This window comes from Lotus japonicus, chromosome 1 (genome assembly GCF_012489685.1).
Source record: "Lotus japonicus ecotype B-129 chromosome 1, LjGifu_v1.2".
Classification (NCBI taxonomy): Eukaryota; Viridiplantae; Streptophyta; class Magnoliopsida; order Fabales; family Fabaceae; genus Lotus; species Lotus japonicus.
This window is the reverse complement of record NC_080041.1, coordinates 85,537,241-85,559,774: the sequence shown is the minus strand read 5'-3', so window position 1 is coordinate 85,559,774 and position 22,534 is coordinate 85,537,241. Positions and strand designations below refer to the sequence as shown.

Sequence of the window (22,534 nt, the reverse complement as noted above, 5' to 3'; positions counted from 1 at the left end):
CTACTTCCTTACATAAGCTACCAACAACACAAGGATCACAAACATTGACATGAACAAAGAGGCAACTAGGATCCTCTCTTTCTTCTGCAGCTCTTCATTCTTCTTGGTTAAGACAACAATCAACTTCTTCTCCCTAGCATTACAATTGTCATCATCAGCATCATGCCATTGGAAGAAGTTGCATACCTTCTTACGATGCACCTGTAATTTTAAGTTAGTTATACAGATCAGGGAAGAAGAAATTAGTCACTGATTCAATAACCAATTAACCATACAAACCTCAAACAGCCCACAACCATAAAACCTCCTTCCACGATTGACCCCAGTCCATGTTGTCACCAATGGACTTTGAACACCACAATCACACAGCACTACTCGTCGCCTCGTCTCAGAACTAGTCGAGTTGGATGAAATATCGCGAAAGCCAGACAACCCATGAAAACCTTCATTTCTTCTTTGCGATTCAGGTACCCTGCAACTCGAATCAGCTTCAAAATCCCTGAAATTAGGAGTGGCTGAAGATCCTCCCATGGTTAGGTTTCGCGATTTTGGGATTTGGAGGAGAAGAAGAGAATTAGGGTTCGCGATTTTGGAATTTGGGGGAGAAGATGAGAATAGGGTTCGTGATTTTCAGATTTGGGGAAGGAGATAATCATGTGAGGGGCATGTGAGCTCATTAAAAATCGGTTCTCTCTCCTAGTCTTAATGCCACATCAGAAAAAAATGCCACGTCAAACAAAAACGTTAAGTTTCTAACGGCAAATTAGCTGAGGGACCAAAACTGCTAACGGAGCTAAACGTTGAGGTACCATTATGCTATTTTTAAACGTGGGGGATTAAGATTGCACATTTTTGAAACGTGGGGGACCAAAAGTGCTATTTAGCCTTTTTTTTAGCTCATTAGTATTTTTTTTATTCTAGCCAAGAACTTTGTGCAATCAATCCATTATTTTTCTTATTCGATGGGTAACACTGTAGTCTTCACCGTTCTTCAATTAATTTGGACTTTATTAATATGATTTTTTTTTTGGATAAACAATTTTTTAGTATGATGCCCATGTTGTCAAGCAGGCACACACGCACCTAAAAATCAGGAGAATCGTGTTTTGTTTTTGTACAATAGATCACGTGTGAGTCAATACAAGTGTACGCAGCTACAATTTTTATACAAAAAAAAACAACAAACAATCCAGCTCATCACGCTATGACAAAACAAAATGGATGAGGCCCAAAAATTACCCAATCACAGCAATTATAACAAAATCATGTTAAAAAATGTGTATAATGAATTTTAAGTAAAAATATATCAAAATATAGGTAAAATTTCATAATAAATGCAAGAGACATAAAGTTACTTAATCTAAAAGTTACTCTAGCTTTTTTTTACATCGCAAAGATAAATTGCATTCGCCACAAATCGATCCCTAGACCTCCTCCTACCCAAACCATATGCCCCCACCTCCTGCCACTTTAGCTATCCTATAGGGACAAAGTTACTCTAGCTTAAAACTTAATTTCAAATTAAAAATCATTTTGTAATATTTAAAAGCACTTTGATTATTTCATATATAACAAAAAAAAATAAGTATTAATCAATAAAATTAAAAATTGTTATAAAATCATGTATCATTAAAAGTCAATTTTTGTATGAATAAAAACTTACAAAGAGAATGATTTGATCATGGCTTATCAAAAAAAAAAAGAGAATGATTTGAATATTCTATAAAACACACTTTTTATATTACGTATATATTATTATGATATTTATAACTAATTTAAAATTATTTATAAATATTTTTTTATCAAATAAAATATTTATAAACACACATTTTATTTATAAAAGTTAATTTATCTTTTATGATAAAACTAAGGGAAAAAGTTGCAGCATTTTTCTTTAAGAGTTTAAGAGTTTCTTTCAAAATGTGTTTAACACAGCTTTTAAGTTCGAAAAAGCTGGGCAAACACTACCCAATCCATTCAACTTTTAAAAAAGGAGAAATCAAGAGAGATGGAGAGAAAGAGTGAGGCAGAAATCGATATATACAAAAAATACAGTATAAAAAAATTCAAAAGGTCTGTAGAAAAGGATATTTGATTGTGGAAATTAAGGGACAAGGAATGGAAAAGATTAATGTTGTATGAAATTGTTGCTGAAAGTCTGAAACTAAGGGATTTGAGAGAAGGTTTAGAAATTTGAGGGATTTTGAAAAGGAGAAGAGAATAGTGCTGTAACAACATAATTGAGTATAGTGGGCAAATTGAAGAAAAACAGGAGCAGGGAGGGCGCGTGATTGACACAGCTTAAAGAAATTAGAGAGAATGTGAAAAATTTTAAAAAGGATGACGTGTGTCAACGTGAGGGAGAGTGTGCTTATTGAGTACCTCTTTTTCAAGAGTGAGAACTCTAATTTATTACCAAGTGAATTGCAAATAGCAATGAGCCCTCAGAGCGCTACGCTATATTACAGAGTGAATTGGAAAATAAGCATGTATTTTAGTGTCAAACGCCTACACAAACAGAGCATAAGCTTTCAGAAATACACGCGCTACGAATTTCCATTTTTGTGCTCTATGTAGAAACTCAGCCTCTGATACAATTCATGGTCATAACATAACTCTAATCAATGGTACAAGGAGTAATTAGGTTGGAGTGATTAGTTGTCAAAACAGGAACTTATATATATGTGTAGTTGAGGCAGTTACTTAAAAAAAATTAACCTGTTAAACTAATACCTGAATTTTAATGGAGTACATTATCCTTGCAAAAATTAAACTGTCCAGTGGTCCCAGAATCTCTTTTTTCACCGACTAAATTTGACACCCTGTGGTTAAATTTACACTGTCACAAGGGCCACTTTGAAGTAAGTGATTTAAAGAATACAGTAGAGGAGCACAAAACAGGTTAAGATTGCAAGAACTTTATATGGATTAATTTGGCAACTTACTCCATTTATTTATTGCCAACTATAACATTTTGATCATCAAACAAAGATTCCATATTGAACGGCAGCAGTAAATTGCATGCAGTAGATAAAAACCAACCTTTAATGGAGGTGAAATCAAGCAAAAAATGATTATGATAAGGAGGCAAAATCCAAGCAACACAACACCAGAAAAACAAGTACCCTTCCATCAGCAGTAAGGAATAGTGTTACCTCCAATTGTGTAACCAGACAGATGGACCAAAAAACAAGTTCCAACAACAACATCAAAAGTCTTATCTCACTAAGTGAGGTCGGCTATATGGATCACTAGATCCATATTAAAGATATGGCCAGTTTTACGTTAGCTTCCGCAGGCCTAACCTAACACAACCTTCTTCCACATAATTGACAATTTATTTTGTTCTCTTCAGACTTTTAGTAGGTGCATTGTCCAAAAGAAGAGTGGTCTAGCTCAGCTATTATTATCAATTTATATTTCTGAGTCAATGATTTTATCCACATAAACATTAATGTTGCCATACCACAAAATATAACCAAAAGTCCAACTTACAATTCAAAGTTGGCTCTTCTAAAGTGAAATGTGAAGTTATGACTTATAAGTTATAACTCAATCCTAAAACTGCTAAAGCGGGGATAGCACATAATGGGATGACTGTAATATTGAAGATAATGCTCCAAAGTAAAACATTTCTCAAAATTAAAGACATTCATAACCAACAATCAAAATGTCATAAGGTTTTAAGATAAATACATAGGTTCATAATATCAAAAGTGAGGACTTAAATAAGATTAGACTTAAAATAAAGGCAGAATAGTTTAAGAAAAAAAAAGACAGCACAAAATAAGGATAAGAAGAGAGAATGTGACCTAAAGCTTGTAGAACAAATGAGATAACAAAGAGAAATAGCAACAGAAGATAAAATATGAAAAACCAGGACATCAAGAATGTGACTGTAAACTCAGAAAGAGGAACAAAAAATGAATAAGGACAGAATAGAGGATGAAGAAGAATATAGTCTAGCCAGAAAAAACAAGGACTTGGCCAGAAGGAACACTAACATAGTTTTCATAGAAGGCTTTCAATACTCAGACTATGAGTGAGTGGAAGAGAGAATATAGTCGTCATGGGCTTTTCAGACTTTTGACCCCCTTTTTGACTCTGAATTTTCAGGTTTTCAGGTCCCATCTGCAGTTGCGGCGCAATAGCTGAATAGTATATGAAAGGCGACGATAGTAGCCGCTACGTCCGTGATAGTCAACTGCAATGTGATGGAGGCCCTTGTAGCGGCACACTGCCGCGATGTGTAGGCGTGCAAACGCCACTGTCACGCACTATTGATAACTATGGTTATAAGTTATAACTGTGGATTGAAAAATCAGATGCTGATGTTGTGATAAAATACAAACACATACAGTAAACAATTAAATTGTTAAAATTTACTTCCTAGTCAACAATTATAACTTCACACTTTAGCGCTTTACCCCCTTGAAATGCACTCCTCACTTTAAAGAAGTCAAATCCCTCACAACTCACATGGCAATTAATTCTTGTTTTAATTTATCAGTACATCACTTATTCAATTCATTTCATACTGTGTCGCTAAGTGACAAAAATGATGCCAACCCACTCTCCCCAACATTGTTATGTCGAAACCGTCATTGAAGGAAAAGGAAAAATTACCGGTCATTTCGCATTTATGTTTTCTAGTCTCAGCTATTTTATGTCCACTGGAATTGGTAAGTTCCCAATTTACTAGCATGACAAACAGTAGGTTTTACATTAATAGGCAATGACATGATACTCTAGGAAGTCCTAAGCTCCTACTATGTTATTTGAGTTGGCAGGTTGCAATGAACTCTACTCATATAATCATGTTAGAACTGTAGAGCATAACCCAATGAAAATTTCATATGTATTGCATCTCCAAAACCGTAAAGCCTACAGTCTGGAAAATGATAGGCTATCCATGTTGAAGAGCAGATAGATCTTGAAAAACAAATCTCAATGTTAACCACTAAATAATAGTAAATAGCAAAAAAAATTCATATCTAAGATTATCAAATGCAATATAGGTTCCTATCTGGTGGTCCACAACACTGCACATATCTAATAGGTTTGTCGACAAATGTCAGAAGATCCTCTAAAATGTATTTTTAGCCCAAAATGTATCAAAAATTCTCAGCACCTAGCATAACGGTTACTATAACGTAACACATATATTTGGTACAATAAGCTGGTAAAGCAAATAAGAACTGACAAGAGACTCTACCAGAATCAGGAAAATCAGGACACAGGTAATTCTTCATCATCATCGCCATCCTCTGAATTGTTAATTTGCATGGGTCCCTTAACACCGCCATCATTATGCCCAAGAATCTCCCTGGCTGCTTTCTCCAGAAACTCCTGGGCAGCAGCTTGAACCGATGTCTTCTCAGAAGATTGATACTTCCTCTTTTTAGCAGCCCGCTCCTGATGGTTCTTCTTAGGTCCCTCCCCCCTACTTATGTTCCTCATATTCTGCCTTTGCTCTGCAAGAAATAACCACTTATTTACTCACATGAGATCAAAATGGAAGAGCCATACATAAATCACCCTTGTAAGGAATAGTAAAACAATTCATAACCCACCTGAGGTGAGGTCAGGCAGAGAGTGTTCTATGAAGCGTGTAGCCGCCTGATAGTTCAAGGTAGTAGAGGGCCGTAACGGGGCTTCACAAACAAATCCGAAATCAGCGAAATGCAGATAATTGAAACAGAGAATAGTGCTAATGGCAGTGTTGTTAAATGTTAATTGTGGATAACGGAAAATAGCATAAAGCAAAAAAATCGTTATTGCAAGCCCTCAAAGCGGGAAATAGCGGCAAATGGCAGATAGCGGTGAGCCCTCATAGCGCTACGTCATAACGCCTCTATATCCGTTCTTTGACAATGCTGGCTAACGGAATCTGAGAGACTTGAATAACATGTGTTACCAATTACTTATTATATGCATGTTTGGAAATCTTTCTACAATTAATTCTAAAGCCAAAAAACAATTCCGGGCGACATAATTGATTCCGAATTCGAAGAAAGAGAGGCTGATCCAAACATGCACTATGTTTCAATTATAACTTTAACATTGAATTTCATACACAAAAACTTAAATAATGAAATATATATACCTTTACTCAAATCAAGCAAACGATCCAGTTTATCTTCATACAAGTTTACTCTATCCTGTGAATACAAAAACAAAAACATCAAAACTTGAAGCAACTGGGTAGTGTGAAATAACAGAATTAGCAGAAGCAGGAACTTACAAGCTCTGATTTAACAGGATGATCATCTGGGTTAATCCCAGAACACCTAAGATTCACTGAAAATAATGAAAAGATTGTAACTTCAAATTAAAACTGCAGCAATTAGATAATTCATTAACAAAATTTACAAAAATGAATTATTTACATACATGCGAGGAGGGTGGAGGTGATTTTGGAGAGGAGGAAGAGGGATTGAGCGCGCTGCAGAGGAGGGAGTTGGGAGAGAGTTTCAGGGTCGGTGAGAGAGAGGAATTGGTGGAAGTGAGTTCGCAATTCTTGAAGGTTGGAGAGTGTGGTGGTCACTGAATCCGTCACTGATTCAGGTACTGCTGATTCTGCACTTGCTTTCACCATTCTGATTCTCTGATGATGGTGATGAATGAATGAATGAATGAATGAGACCAGTTTCTGTGTTCAGCGCAGTGTGCTCTGTTTCCACTATTGTCAGTTAACCCTGGTTGGAGGCACAAACCTAACCTAGGGTTTGGAAGTGTTTTAATATGGACAAGACAAAACTCCACACTGGTTAACAAGTTACCACGGTTTAAAATTTTTGAGATTTTTTTTTTGGTGTAAGGACTTTTTTTGTAGAGAATTTAGATAGTTTTTTTTAATTGAATTTTGATAGAGAAGTGGGGTTTGTTCTTACAACTTACAAGGTCTAAACACACATGGGTCAGTTCTTACAATTCTATTATTATTACTACCTAACTCTATTGTCATTCAATTTTACGTTTAGTTCGAATTTAGGTTACATGCAGTGAATGATACTCTTCATTTATGCACTCACGATATTTGTGTCGCACGATTAAGATGGATTATCATCAAGATCAAACAATAGATGTATCCTAAAATTTAAGTCATCAAATCAATATAAAGTGGATCGTATTCAGAGGCGACATGATTATAGAGATTCTTACCTACCAAGAATCCAGGCAACAAGGGAGAGAAGTTCATGTGATGTTCACAACCTCATAAAGTACCTAACTTTTGTCACTACTTAGCATATGTTCGTATTGCGTCTAAACGCATACTTGTGTTTTAATATAAGTTATTGTTAATGTGAATGTATGTTTTCCCTAATGATATAATTATGCCCTTTCGTGTCCAGAGCATCGTGGTTTCCCTGTATCCATCCATCAGAATTAGAAAAAATAACACTCATTTAAAAGTTTTCCAAGCTTACATTTCTTCAATTTTAAACTTATAATATGGTGACTAAAAACAAGATAAACAACATTCTTTTATCGCTACAACAAAAATTATATTTAGTGGCAATTTTGTAGTGGCAATAATGTTATCGCAAACAATTTATCACAAAAGATATATTTTAGAAAAGGATGTAAAAAACATATTATTCAAAATATTAAAAAATAATCCAAGGAGCTTCTATATTATTGTATATTATATTTGTGTATTTTTAAACAAATATACAATAGGAAATTTCATTTGTTTATGAGAAGATCTATTTTTCTTCACCTCTTTTCATGGAGCTCTTGAATGAGAAATAACAACCCTAAAGTTGAAAAAGATGTTGTTGATGTTGCCATTGATGCACCGGCCTCCAACAGTCAAAGATTTGCCTCAAGCAGCATGGTGTTTTAGTACACTTCCTTTAAGAGAGCTTAGTTTTGAAGAAAAAACATGAGAAAGGAAAAAAGGAAGAGTCTCTTAAGGATCATCTGGAGTATAATGAGAATGCAAGTCCTGCAACTTGGGTAAAGCAAACAAGGTTGTTTCACTTTCAATTTTCTTCTATCTTTTGAAAAATAAAAAGAACCATTGTAATCGCCATTCGTCAATCAGGGTTGCGGTAGGGGAGGACGAAATGAAACATTAGTTCAAATATAAAATTTTGAAAATAGTGGAGTCACCATCAATATTTTTACATGGGAAAATATTAAAAAAAACCCATAAAAATTATTTTGGTTTGACGGGTCTGTATTCCACTCTTACATATCCTCTAGTGCAACCGAGAATTCAAAGCTAAAGAAACCATATCCTCTAGTGTCTTCACCTGCTCCATAGTTTTAAAAGCTGAATAAGGCCTGGCCGGTTTTTTTTGGTTGGACCGGTAACTAGACTTGTAGCTTGTTAGGTAGAAGTGTAGATTGGCTTTGTCATCAAGTCATTCATGCCATGTCACCAAACTGCATGTACTCAATTAAAGCGTCGGAGAGGAGTCGAGGAAAGCACAAACCACTTCTTTCTTTGGTGTTGTGTACAATATATACATAATTTTATGAATATTATTGACCCAATCAATGATCCATTGACCGACCAAGTACTCCACCCGAAGTCGAGTTTTAAAACACTAACCGGCTCAATAACCGGTCGGGTTTGTTTAAGATAATGGGGATAAGGTCACAATAGGTCTAACCTGTATCTCTCATTCCCGGGACCTGGTTGGGTGTGGTGGGAAAAATGTCCAAAATGGGACATGGTGGGTTGGCAGCAAAATTATCCAAAATCAAAACTTGATGATAGCGTTGGCCGTATCTGTGTCTCTCATTAGCGATTACACTATCCATCTTCGCTCACTCTAACACTCTTTTACGTACGGACACAGACACAGGTTAGCACATTCGATTTGCTATCTTCTGCAGTTCAATGTGGTTATTCTAAATTTCAGTCGCTACTTTTGTTCATCATTGCTGCATTTTTTTGCGTTTCAATGACCGTCTTAGTTCTCTGCTCCTCAACCGCTTGTTGTAGCAGCAGCAGCAGCAGTATGTCATCTTGTTACGCTTTGGCTGATACTAATTTCTCTGTTCTAAGCAATAATGGGTTCTTAGGAGGGAAGAATTTTGTCAAAATGAAGAATTTATCAAAAGGGTGTTGTTTAAAATGGAAGAAAAATGGAAGAAGACAAATGGGTCATCGTGGTTTTAGGCTAAGATGTGCCCATGAGGTTGTTGTGGTGAATGGCAGCAAGAGCAAAATAAGTGTGTCACCTGAGGAAGTTATTGGCGTTTTGAAGTCTATTTCGGATCCGAGTTCGAGTCTTTCGTACTTGAAATCGGTTGCCCAGTTGCCGAGTCTTGTGCTCACGACTGACGCGTGCAATTACATGCTTGAGTTATTGGGGGCTCACAGGAGGGTTGAGGATATGGTTGTTGTTTTTAATTTGATGCAAAAGCATGTTATTTACAGGAATTTGAATACCTACCTGACTATTTTCAAGGCTCTCTCAGTTAAAGGTGGGATTCGACAGGCACCGTTTGCGCTTGGAAGGATGAGGCAAGCTGGGTTTGTGTTGAATGCGTATTCATATAATGGACTGATTCATTTGGTAGTCCAACCTGGCTTCTGTATTGAGGCTTTGAAGGTTTACAGAAGAATGATCTCAGAAGGGATGAAGCCTAGCATGAAGACGTACTCAGCATTAATGGTGGCATTGGGGAGGAGAAGGGAAACTGGAATCGTTATGAGTTTATTGGAAGAGATGGAAACTTTGGGTTTGAAGCCAAATATCTACACATATACCATATGCATTAGAGTGCTTGGGAGGGCAGGGAGAATTGATGATGCTTGTGGGATTTTGAAGAAAATGGATAATGAAGGATGCGGGCCTGATGTTGTCACTTATACGGTTCTAATTGATGCTCTTTGTACTGCAGGGAAACTTGATAAGGCCAAGGAGTTATATATAAAGATGAGAGGTAGCAGTCACAAACCTGACCGGGTAACATATATTACTTTGATGGACAAGTTTAGTAACTGTGGCGACTTGGAGATGGTGAAAAAATTCTGGAGTGAGATGGAGGCTGATGGTTATGCTCCTGATGTGGTTACCTACACTATACTTGTTGAGGCTTTATGCAAGTCCGGGAATGTTGATCATGCATTTGCTATGTTAGACGTGATGAGAACAAAAGGGATTTTTCCAAATCTTCATACGTACAACACATTGATCTCTGGACTTTTGAAGTTGAGAAGATTAGATGAGGCATTAGAACTCTTTGAAAATATGGAATCTTTGGGTGTTGGACCTACTGCTTATTCGTATGTTCTTTTCATCGACTATTATGGAAAGTCTGGTGATACTGGAAAAGCTCTTGGCACCTTTGAAAAAATGAAAAGAAGAGGCATTGTGCCTAGTATAGTAGCGTGTAATGCATCTTTATATACTCTTGCAGAAATGGGTAGGATCAGAGAAGCAAAAGATATATTCAATGATCTTCACAATTGTGGGCTTTCACCAGATTCAGTAACCTATAATATGATGATGAAGTGCTACAGCAAAGCAGGGCAAATAGACAAAGCAATCGGGCTTTTGGCTGAGATGATGAGCAATGGGTATGAACCAGATGTTATTATAGTTAATTCTTTAATTGACACACTTTACAAGGATGATCGAGTTGATGAGGCGTGGCAAATGTTCCGAAGACTGGAGGATTTGAAGCTAGCTCCTACAGTTGTGACATACAACATTTTACTTACCGGTTTGGGGAAGGAGGGGAAAATCCCAAAGGCCCTTGAATTATTTGGGAGTATGTCAGTGTCTGGGTGCCCTCCAAACACCGTAACATTTAACGCACTCCTTGATTGTCTTTGCAAGAATGATGCAGTTGATTTGGCCTTGAAGATGTTCTGTAGAATGACAGCGATGAACTGTAGTCCTGATGTTCTGACATATAACACTGTTATCCATGGCTTGATCAAAGAAGGCAGAACTGATTATGCATTCTGGTTTTTCCATCAAATGAAGAAATTTCTCGCCCCTGATCATGTAACTTTGTGCACCCTCCTTCCCGGTATTGTGAGGTATGGAAGGGTTGAGGATGCAATCAAGATTGTTGTAGAATTTGTCCATCAGGCAGGTTCACATACAGACAAACAATTCTGGGGAGAGTTGATAGAATGTATTTTAGTTGAAGCAAAAATTGAAGAGGCCATTGCATTTGCTGAAAGATTGGTGTTCGATGCTAGTTGCCAAGATGACCATGTAATGTTACCTCTAATCAGAGTTCTGTGTAAGCGGAAGAAGGCCCTTGATGCTCAAAATTTATTTGACAAATTCACCAAAACTTTAGGAGTTCACCCAACCCTGGAATCATATAATTGCTTGATGGATGGGCTTCTTGCATGCAATGTCACTGAAAAGGCTTTAGAACTTTTTGTGGAGATGAAGAATGCTGGTTGTCACCCAAACATCTTCACTTACAACTTGTTGCTTGATGCTCATGGTAAATCTAGGAGGATTGCTGAACTTTTTGAATTGTACAATGAGATGCTGTGTAGGGGATGCAAGCCTAATGCTGTAACTCAAAATATTATCATCTCTGCCCTTGTGAAATCTAATAGCCTAAATAAGGCATTAGATTTATATTATGAACTCATTAGTGGTGATTTCTCTCCCACTCCCTGCACATATGGCCCTCTTATAGATGGTCTTTTAAAGGCTGAAAGATGTGATGAAGCACTGAAGTTTTTTGAGGAGATGTTGGACTATCAATGCAAGCCCAACTCTGCTATTTACAATATTCTCATCAATGGATTTGGGAAAGCAGGTAAAATTGATATTGCTTGTGATTTTTTCAAAAGGATGGTTAAGGAAGGAATAAGGCCAGACTTGAAATCCTACACCATTCTTGTAGAATGCCTGTGCATGACTGGTAGAGTTGATGAAGCTGTGCACTACTTTGAGGAACTAAAGTTAACTGGCCTTGATCCTGATACAGTTTCTTACAATCTTATGATCAATGGGCTTGGAAAATCACGTCGGTTGGAGGAAGCTCTTTCTCTTTTCAGTGAAATGAAGAATAAGGGAATTTCTCCCGATCTTTATACTTATAATGCATTGATTCTCCATCTTGGAATTGCTGGAATGATAGACCAAGCTGGAAAAATGTATGAGGAACTGCAACTGGTGGGTCTTGAACCTAATGTCTTCACTTATAATGCTCTCATTCGCGGTCACAGTATGTCTGGAAATAAAGACCAAGCCTTTTCTGTATTCAAGAACATGATGGTTGGGGGGTTTAGCCCCAATGCGGAAACATATGCTCAACTGCCTAATAAAGGTTGATTCTGCTGAGTTATCTCATGGGGTCATTTCTTATTTCTTGTTTCAGTCTCTGATCTCAAAAGGGAGGCATGAAGGTAATTCTTAATGTTTTACTAAAAATAATTTTATGGAAGTCTACTTAATTTTACTTGATAATTATTTTATTATCTTTTGATCGTTGTTGTTTCTTCAGGGACACTTGGCCCTGTTGCCTACACAATGTCAGAGACTGGAGATGTATTTAATGACCAACACACATTGTGAGTATATCGGGTGTTAAATATATTTTATGGTTCCTTGACAATTTGTTTTTTTCAATTCTTAGTCTTTTTTTTTTGCTGATTGCAGGCGTCAGCAGCTCCCTACTATACAGATGGAGCCTTTACCTCCCTAGGGATATAGAAAGGAGGTGGGAATGTACATGGGAGAAGGATTAAAAAAGAAATGGTGTGATGGGATCACACCAAGATATCAAACCAATAATGTGTAAAATATATGAGCATACTTTAGGCGATGGCTAATGTACCTTTGGAAATAGGCCATGTACGGATACCATAAATTTTTACTGGTTATCAGAAGGTATGCAGAAGTGTACTTATGAGTTCTGTTGTTCATATAATCAAGTTTTATTACAATTTTTTTTCCTCCTGATTTTTGCGGCTTTGAAGTTTCAAGTAAGATGCTTTCTTTGCAATATCAAATGTATTTTTTGTTGTGCTGTTCTGATTGTTGTTACATTTTAATAATACCATTTCTCTAGCATTTCAATTCATTGGCTGTACAAAGAAGTTGCTTTTCTTTTCTTTTGTTTTCTTTTCCAAAAGTATGAGAGTTAAGAGTGTGAATGAGATCCTCTTCTTTACCTGCAGGGACTTCTGAGAAAAATATGATCATGAGATGAAATGAAATCTAGTCTTGAAAACATGAGTTGTCTCTCTATATAACTTTTAGCTAATGCATCATTTGTCAACTGATTTTTACGGTTCCAGCCCCTTGATCAACATATGCTATTTGCTATATACTCACTTCTTAGCATATAGCTTTTCCATTTTTCCACGATCAAGCAATTGCTTAGAAACACTGCCCATTTCAGAAACCTTTGTGTATTCCAGAAACCTTGCCTTCAGGAAGGTGGGTGGCTGAGATCAAAGACTCCTCTCAGCATGTAGGGTTATGGCTGGGAACCTTTGACACACCAGAAGAGGCAGCAAGGGCTTATGATGAAGCAGCTAGAACCAACTTTGCATCACCAGAAAACCAACAAAACCAGGCTCTGATGATGCCCTTTCGTATGATGGAAAGCATAGTGGGTTAAGCTTTGCTTCCTTGAAAGCCAAGTTAAGCAGAAATCTGCAGAGCATCAAGGACAGGGTCAGTGATTGCAACTCATCAAAGAGCAGGGTTAGTCACCGTCTCACTTTGCTAGTAATTCCCCTGCCCTATCACATCACTATAGATTCATCTAAATTAGAAACAAGTGGTCATTGGTGTGTAACTGTGTGTCTGTGATCTCTGGTTTTTAAACATTGAAAGACAAGCCATTTTTTCTCCATTTTGTCAGTCTGTTTCAATTTTAGTTGGTATAATCCATATTGTTGATTATCATCTGACAAGATTGATGATTGCCCATTATTTGATTGATTGTCTGATACACCAAGCTGACTGACCTTTTCATAAATTAGATACTCTAATTTTATAATATTTTATTTCTCTAAGCTCCATGGCTAAAGTATTTACATTTTGCTCATCCCTTTGAGTTTGACTACTTCTGCTAGACTAATATGAATGTGAAGCCTTTGTGCAGCTTGGTACCAGGGATCACCGTTTGGCTTGTTCCCTGTGTGAGATTTTGTTCCATTGCAAACTCATTAGCTGCTTCACGGGAGTGCCATTTTCTCGCTGTCTTCAACTTTGGGGACTCCAATTTTGACGCCGGAGGCCCAGTATGCAAAAAGCCACGAGATGCACCAGCTGTGATCAAGTGGCACATATCTACTCTTTGTGATGCATCATCTGTGATTAAGTATGTAAAAAGCCATAAGAAGTCTACAGCCAGCATCAAATTTCAGCAAACATTTTTTGCAATGAAGTTAGCACTAAGTGCTGCTTAATACACTTCACGAGGTCCTTCATTCCTAAATCCTGACATGATGGTACCTGGTTATGGAGTTCTTGCCTAACTACGATCTTATGTCCGGAACATCCATGGCATTCCCTCATGCTTCTGATGTGATTGTTCTTCTGAAGGCTGCACACCATGAATGGAGACCAAACAATATAGGGTTCTGCACTAGTAATCATAGCTAGTCTTTTGGATAGTTCTCAAAATCCAATTTGGAGCTATAGGAATATTCTGAAGGTTTGTTATTTTGAAGCCTTTTGATGATGAAGGTTGGCAATGGTTCCGTGCTCCAGAAGAAACTTGGTAGAGGAGCCAGACTGTATGGAAGAATACAAAGTCGGATGACAACTACAACCGCGAGAGCAAGACAATGGAAGGACGCACTGCAGATTTCAAAACAGGTGTGGGTAGAGGTGGGAGGATGCATTGATGCTTACAGATCACAATGGGGCATTAGGATTCAGTTTTAATTTTAATTTTTGAATTTTAATTCAAATTAATGATGTGGCAAAATACTGTAATATACAAGGATGACAGTGTAAAGAGCATTGCATAACACTTAAGCTCTTAGAAAAAAAACTAGTTATGTATGTTTTACTATGCTTTTTCTGTATAGTTGCATATTTTCATCGCATTACCATAAAACTACGGAAGGTATGTAATTTAATGCCAGAGATCATATCACAAAATTGGTACTTTTTGTGTGTGATCAGAGTAACTGTTCTGGTATAATGTTCGATGAACGGAAAATGGCCATTTAGATGTATTATAAGCACTGAGTGGTGCACATTATACATATGTATGTGTATACGTATATGTAAGATACATATTTTCACTGTTGCTGCGGAGTGCACATTAAATTGAACTTCTTTCTGGTTTTGGTTCAGATTCAGGTGATGAGGATTGCTCTTGTGCTGGTGCACTGGACTGTGGTCTTTTGAACTGCACCAAGATCATGGTCATGTTATCACATCCCTCGCCAGTAGCAGTTGATGGTGCTAAACACCGGTCAAGCACTCTTTCACACACTGCTGAAAGTTTCGTTTCCTGCAATATATAAATTTGTTAAAAATTATTCATAATATAAAACAATTCAGATGTACCTTCACGGCTTCACCCAAGAGCTTAGTTTTTAGAAAATTAGTTTATGACATGTTTTTAGAGTATAACCACGTGGTCTAGAATTAAATTCTTGTACCCCTCATTATTCTAATAATAAAAGTTGAATTCCACTTAAGGTGAGTGAGTTTGTGTATTTTTCACACTTCAAAGTATAATGTACTGCATTAAAAATCATCAATAAGCATAATCTATGAACAATTATGACAGCTACTTATTAATTGAACACTTCATCCTCTTATTAGGAAGAAGTTAACACTTAAGAACTCACCGAGCGCAATTGTTCATGAACAAATTCTACCAACTGCTGACTTGACATGCAATCCCTGAAAGTAATAAGGAGAAATAAATTATTGGTTTCACAGAGACAGAATTAAGGGGCATGTGTGAGCAAAAGTACTTTCAGAATTGCACTAAATGTCAATATTTTGGCAGATGACAGTGACATACGCTAAGATATCAACTTACATGTGTCTAGAAAAAAAATTATTAAACAGAAGGCATTTGTTTGAAAATAGGGAGGTTCTGTGTGATTTCTAAAACTAGAGATGTTTTCATCAGTGTTCAATGACTGATATCATCATAACTTCAGAATCAAACAGAGGACAGAGAAAGCATAAGATGGATACCATATGCCATCACAAGCTAGCACCAAAAATTCATCTTCATCACAAAGTTCGACCTAAAACAAAATATCAAAACAAAGATGATATATCAGTCATAACAATTGAATTTAAGTTATCCTTAAACATAGCAGGAAGCCCTTAACATGCAGTTTATTGTGGGTTCAATCGTTTATAAAAATGAAAAATTGTGGAAGATCCATGTCTCACTGGGGCAGTTAGCTGAATTCAGTGAATTGTACTCCAGCAACAAACTTACAGTGTTTATATCTGGATTGGCAGTCACAATTTGCTTTTCAGCAGGAAGAAATTTGTTTTGTTTAAATTCCATGTCACCTGAAATAAAAAAAAATGAAATATATTGAGGAATGGAAACTTCACAGCCCACTACATCCCACCCCATACCTCAAAATCCCAGAAAGAATGTGTTTCTTCACAAAGAAATTAGTGTTAAGAACAGACAGATAAACAAATTTGAAATCTTCAGTTATGTGATTTGAAACCAATCTCCTCTTTTCTTGCAAAGAACCAAAAAAAGCATACAAAATAAAAAGAAACATAGGAAGTTGTTCATTTTGTTGTGTTTATTTATCAAGTTCACAAGTACATGGATCATCATGAGCTAAAGATGCATGATCCTGGCCAGGCTGCTCACTTATTATTGGAAAATGAGGATGGAAAAGTTGAGAAGCTTAAATTATTCTTTAAAAAAGTTCACAGGCCAATAGGTAATTACCAATAGCTCTTGCAAGATTTAAACTGCCATTAACTCGTCCTGCATGAATAAAGCCCCCAGCTTTTAAGATTCTTTCATTCTCAATCTCAAGATCAGGTTTGTGGTCTCTAGACAAATTGTATGCCTATAGAAAAGAGCCATAGTAAAACCATGTAAGATATGTAACTTACAAAAACTGAAATATGCAGTCTGCCAAAGAAAGAGACAAACCATTTTCTATACCCTCAAAAAGTTCCCCTAATAAAATTGACCCATAAAATTCCCAATGTACAGTAATTATGTATTCAAAGTAGCTTTTTGCGTAATTGCATTTATCTGTATTCAAGTACCTACACATCTGTGAGGGGAGTAAGCATAATAAACATTCAAGAATTTCCCTTCTGAGCTTACCTGACCATTCCTAGATATTACACAACGTGAATCACCAGCATTTGCAACAACAAGTTGTTTGTTTCTAATAACTGCAACACACGCGGTGCTTCCAGATGTTGGTCCAGAAAAATCAGAGTGAGTCCCCTGATTTCATTAAAAAAATTCAAATTAAGGAGATGCAGAGAAAGTTTTAACTCGATATACGCACAGAAAACAGGCATGTAGGGAGAAACATAAGAGTACTACTAATCCAAATAAATGATAAATGATATTTTTTTACTTGAAGGCCATATGTCAAGCACCAAGTTACCAAGTACACCCAATGAAGCTGAGATATTTTAGAGTACTATTTAAGGTAACCTTCTTCAAATGTTATACCTACCTCCTCAGAAACCCAATCATCAACTTGGATATCACCATCACCGGTTCGTGGGGACAAAATCAACCCTTCTATCATTCCAGTAAACTTGTTTATCTTATCCCCCAAAATTGATAGTTCCCTCCATCCCTTTTGACCACGCATCATCTCGTCCATCCTGCATAACATTGAAATACCGGTTCATAACTTCTTTCCTTTTTCAGATTTTTGTTCTGAGGGTGGTGTGGAGACAGGGGAATAGTGGCAAAGGAATCAACGGTCACATTTACTTCAATATCAATTAAGCTGGGAGAGAGAAGATATAATACTACACTTCATATCTGCTTAATTTGTAAGTTTAGAATATAGAACACAGTAACCAGCAACAAACAAGTGGGCTACAACTTGTCATTTAGAAAGCAGCACATATTTCTTCATTTAGAAAGCGACTTTGAGTAAAAAGACCCTTGTCAACTGTATTTTTTATATATTAATGAAAAAATGACCTACAATAAGGACCACAAACACAGAATTTATCTGATGATACAACTTAAAGTTTTAACTATTACAAAAACTCTATACCTTGCAAGCATAAGACCAATTCGTCATTTAATTGCAGAATATAGGAAGAGCAACTGCCATTAAGTATAGAATATAGATGATGCTTTCTATTTTCTTCTAACCTTAAAAAAGCTTTCTGCAGAGAGGTTCCTATGTCTCCAGCTAAGTATGCTTTACTTTTGAGCATCTGTTGGTGAAGAAACTTGGCACAAAATTTTGCAACCACCTTACCTGAAAATTTGGGACTGAGGATCCATAACACAGCTTCGATAACAACTATACATGATTTCTGTAGTACTCTCTACTTGTCTTGTTACGCTCAAATATATGGCATGATTGGCCACAAATCATAAAAATATAAGGAGTAGAGGAGCACAAGCAAAAATGTACTTCAATTTTTCTACATGAAATGGTTGAAAGGAGCAACCAGCGTCCACTTGTTTGAAATGATATGTAAGAAAGCAAACAGTTCAATAAACAGAACATAAGTATAGACACACTTTAGAGGCTCAGCAGAATAGCCAATTGATCAAGAGATGGAAGCCTGTAGGGTTTCAGGTTTAGAATTTAGAATCAAAGCATGTAAGTAACATTGGTATAAATGGATGAAATACGGTAATGCGCTAGGGTCTTCATTTTACAGTTAGTGTAAGTTATAATATAATTAATCATGTAAAGGAATCACTTTAGGATTTAAATTATGTTTCAAATGTTGAAATCAACTGTGTCTAGGAGCAACACAAACTTCATAACTTTTTGTTAAAATACATTTTTTTGCTAAAAAAAATACAATATACAAAGGTATAGGGACCATGGTTTTGCAAAAGTGTCTCACTCTGTGTGTGAATATTCAGCCAGATTGGAGGGTATTGCTGTTTTGGATTTTCAAATTTATAGTATAAGGTTTCTCTGTCCTTTTCTTCTTTTCTTTTCCTCTTTCTTTTACTTTCTCTTCAGCTTTTAGAAGATATCATATTCGTATCCTAGTCTTCCATTTCTTATTTGACAGAGGAGGTACAAATGGGAGCATGAGATATCATCTATAAGGCAAATTCAAAAAGTTATATAAAGCGCCATAACATGGAAAGAAGACATCTGTAACTAACAATGCAGTACAATGGCGTTCTTTCACCAACTCTAGTAGCCAAATGTTATCAAAACCTTACCTCCATGACCATCATAAACACCAAAAAACGAAGTGGACTCATCCAGATCAGTATATGCAGCATGCTAACAAAAGAAAGAGAATGAAAGATCAACAGTATATAATGGATTAACTAAGATCAGTCTAAGTCAGGCAAAAACAAGTAAATGAGTTGATAAAAATGAACTTTAAAGTTTAAAGCAGAATCAATTGTATGTTTGTTTATAAAAAAAATCTTATAATATCTTGACCTTATCTTAGGGTATCTTAAATTATTCCATAGAATTATTTGCCATACTTCTTTTGTATCTCATGATTTGTTTCATTGTTTAATTAGGACTAGGAGTCTAGTATTAGTATAAATAAGGGTTAGTGCTTTGTCTTTTGTATCAAGTACACCTTCTAGTTCCCCTAACAACATCAACATCTCTCAATCAAAATGATAAGCCAAGCTCAATAATTGCATAAGCAATTGATAGAGCATCAAATTTGAAGGCTAATGAAAAAAAGGATGCATTTATGCAGAAACAAACTAACCTTCCAATGCAGCAAAACAAATAAAGTTAAGCAACCTTGTAAGACATAATTCTAAATCTGTACTAGCAAATACAAAATACCACACCTTACTAGTTACTACACCTAGATACTTTATAGTAGAAATTGTCACATTGTTGGTTCATGGTTATTCACCTTATAGAATTTGGGATTTATATGCAAAAGGTATACAATATATAAAATTGGCAATTGTTCAATGATTACTCACAGCATCTTCCATAGTTGCACGCCACCCTTGCATAGATGATAAACCATATCTAAGGCGGTCATTTTCACCATCTTCAGAAAACTTTTCTGTCTTGGGAGTGCTGAGATATATTCCCATTCCTATCTGAACCAAAACAAGTAAGCATTAACTTCAATTTCTTAAAGCAGGAAAACATGTAGCAAAGAAATAAGAAACAGAGAAAAGTAATACAAGTAGCAAAGAAATAAATCTAAATGCTTTTTTAAGAAAGAAAGGAAAATACATGTTAATGACACCAGAAATTATATTGTTTCAATGAAGTGTATGAATGAACTAATTCTTTGAAATGGAAAATTAAATATGAAAGATGAAAAGCGTGATGAAATTTCAGCTAAGAGTTCTGAATTTTCAGGGAGGGTTACATGAGATGAGAAGTAAACAGTGAATAGTGTAAAGAACTAAAAAAACAGGGGAGAATTAAAACAGAGGAGAGAAAAGAAGAAGATTCATCAATTAAACAACTTTGAAGATAAATGAATCTGGGGTTACAAAGAAGGTAACGTTATAAACAAGAAAATGAGAGTTGGCAATTGAATAGAAAAATGAAAAGTTTAAGAGATCAGCACACCTCAGAGTTCAAAGAGCAACCAAATTGACAGCAATTCAACAAGCAAAACAAGATTGACCAGTGGTTGCAGCTGGTAATAGTGATCAGAATCAGACAGAAAGAACAAGAATTTGCATGTTGTTCTTAACTCAAGGTGAGTGTTGAATGTAAAACTCTCTTGGTTGGTCTTGGAGGTTGTTCTTATCAGCTTCTTTGTATATTGATTCTGGTTGTGTTATTATATGGGAAAATGAATAAAGAAATATCTTAAATAATGATAATTCAGAGGAAAAGCTGAAATCTTTTGCTCATTAAAGGGTTGAAGCGTATTGGGAGTTGGGTTTGGGGCCTCCCCTATGGGGCTGCGCGCCCCACCCTTTTTTTTTAAACCCAAAAGTGCCCTACGGAAAGGTACTTTCCGTATTCAATTTAACTGAATACGGAAAGGTACTTTCCGTATTATATTTTGATGAATACGGAAAGGTATTTTCCGTATTTAACTCTGACAGGATTCCCCCTTTTTCCACCATTACTCCTCCCTCACCAACTTTCACCAACCCCTCACCAGCCCCCCTGAACCTCCTCAATGCCTCCAGACCACCCTCTCTCTCACCCTCTCCTACCTCACTTTCATTCCCAAGCTCTCCACCACCATCCACTCCTTCATTTCCCAAGCTCTCCTTAATTCCCTTGCTTGAGATTGTTGGACTGACTTCCACAGATAAGACATACTCCATAGCCTTTTGCTACATTGTTAATGAGGGCACAGATGACTACGTTTGGGCACTGAAGTGTATGAAGTCTCTATTAGCTGATCAAGCCATGTTGCCTAAGGTGATTGTTACTGACAGGGATCTTGCCTTATTGAGTGCTGCTAAGCAAAGCCTTCCTAACACTACACATTTATTATGCTTGTGGCACATCAACAAGTGTGTTTTGGCAAAGTGCAAACTCTATGTTGGCACAGATGATTTTGCTGAGTTGGTTATGATGAAGTGGGCAGAGGTGGTGGATGCTGCAACAGTTGAAGAATTTGAAGTGAAATGGATGCAATTGTTTAATATGTGCAAGGCAAAATACAGCAACTTTACCTCCTATTGTTCTACTACATGGTTGGTTCACAAGGAGAAATTCGCCAAGGCATGGACAAATCATGTGATGCACTTTGGAACAACAACATGGGTTTGAAATGGGTTTGAATAAACCCTTGCCGGTTTACATACTAATATAATACGGATATTAAACTTCCGTATTCAATACGGAAATGTGTCTTCCGTATTCTATTAAAGGGGGGCGTTCCAGTAATTTCCCCACTTTAAGTGGGGCGGGGAGCCCCATAGGGGGGGCCCCAAACCCAACTCCCAAGCGTATCCATTGCCCGGATTTGACTCGTGTGTACAGCTTGGATGATTGGATTGGATACGATCTGATTTTTCTCTCTTTTTTATATTGAGAAAATGATTCAGACTTGTGTGTAGACACTAAAAAAAGAAAGGAAGAGAATAGAATAATAATGAATGTTGTTTGATTTGAGTAAAAGTGAGAGATAGAAAGAAATATGCGATGGTTCAACGTTAATTATGATGCGTTTGTTATCGCGTCTATCTTAAGTGGTTATGGTTTGATCGTGCGGGATGAAGCCGGTGAGGTACTTGCGGCAACGACTTCAGATTCCCTTGCAGTTTTATCTCATGTGTTGCTAAGGCTTTTGTTTGGCTCTTTCTCTAGCCTCGACCTCTTATCTTTGCTTCACCAGATCTATTTTGAGATAGATTGCATGCTTTTGTTTGATGTTTGGAAGAGACCAAGTGGATGATGTTCTTATTTATTTGCTATTATTCGTAATTGTTAATATTTAGTTTCTTATTTTGATTTTGTTGATTTGTCTTTTGTTCG

General features: G+C 36.5%; 4 protein-coding genes across 11 annotated transcripts; 1 reads left to right on the top strand and 3 right to left on the bottom strand.

Annotated features, from left to right (window-relative positions):
• Positions 1-531, bottom strand: LOC130749815 (uncharacterized). The gene is made up of 2 exons (XM_057603188.1): positions 280-531; positions 1-201 (listed from the first exon to the last, which is right to left on the bottom strand). Exons 1-2 carry the CDS (start codon positions 529-531, stop codon positions 1-3), a joined length of 453 nt encoding a protein of 150 aa, XP_057459171.1.
• Positions 532-4,975: 4,444 nt separating this feature from the next.
• Positions 4,976-6,718, bottom strand: LOC130726074 (uncharacterized). The gene is made up of 5 exons (XM_057577296.1): positions 6,394-6,718; positions 6,245-6,300; positions 6,107-6,161; positions 5,574-5,654; positions 4,976-5,474 (listed from the first exon to the last, which is right to left on the bottom strand). The coding sequence occupies exons 1-5, from the start codon at positions 6,596-6,598 to the stop codon at positions 5,230-5,232; spliced, it is 642 nt and encodes a 213-aa protein (XP_057433279.1). The 5' UTR covers positions 6,599-6,718; the 3' UTR covers positions 4,976-5,229.
• Positions 6,719-8,626: 1,908 nt separating this feature from the next.
• LOC130725996 (pentatricopeptide repeat-containing protein At4g31850, chloroplastic) lies at positions 8,627-15,216 on the top strand. Of its 7 annotated transcripts, none has more exons than XM_057577233.1 (6): positions 8,627-8,819; positions 8,963-12,349; positions 12,448-12,514; positions 12,603-12,833; positions 13,124-13,655; positions 14,059-15,216. In XM_057577233.1, the coding sequence occupies exon 2, from the start codon at positions 8,976-8,978 to the stop codon at positions 12,273-12,275; it is 3,300 nt and encodes a 1,099-aa protein (XP_057433216.1). In that variant the 5' UTR covers positions 8,627-8,819; positions 8,963-8,975; the 3' UTR covers positions 12,276-12,349; positions 12,448-12,514; positions 12,603-12,833; positions 13,124-13,655; positions 14,059-15,216. The 7 variants fall into 7 exon arrangements, with proteins under 7 accessions (XP_057433216.1, XP_057433224.1, XP_057433191.1 ...); XM_057577241.1 differs by having other exon boundaries at positions 8,960-12,349; XM_057577208.1 differs by having other exon boundaries at positions 8,627-12,349; positions 13,367-13,655.
• On the bottom strand, positions 15,116-20,870 carry LOC130726052 (probable protein phosphatase 2C 60). Of its 2 annotated transcripts, none has more exons than XM_057577271.1 (11): positions 20,660-20,870; positions 20,053-20,175; positions 19,312-19,375; positions 18,268-18,376; positions 17,609-17,762; positions 17,245-17,370; positions 16,855-16,978; positions 16,378-16,454; positions 16,125-16,177; positions 15,767-15,821; positions 15,116-15,423 (listed from the first exon to the last, which is right to left on the bottom strand). In XM_057577271.1, the coding sequence occupies exons 2-11, from the start codon at positions 20,167-20,169 to the stop codon at positions 15,232-15,234; spliced, it is 1,071 nt and encodes a 356-aa protein (XP_057433254.1). In that variant the 5' UTR covers positions 20,170-20,175; positions 20,660-20,870; the 3' UTR covers positions 15,116-15,231. The 2 variants fall into 2 exon arrangements, with proteins under 2 accessions (XP_057433254.1, XP_057433262.1); XM_057577279.1 differs by having other exon boundaries at positions 20,053-20,171.
• Positions 20,871-22,534: the final 1,664 nt, after the last annotated feature.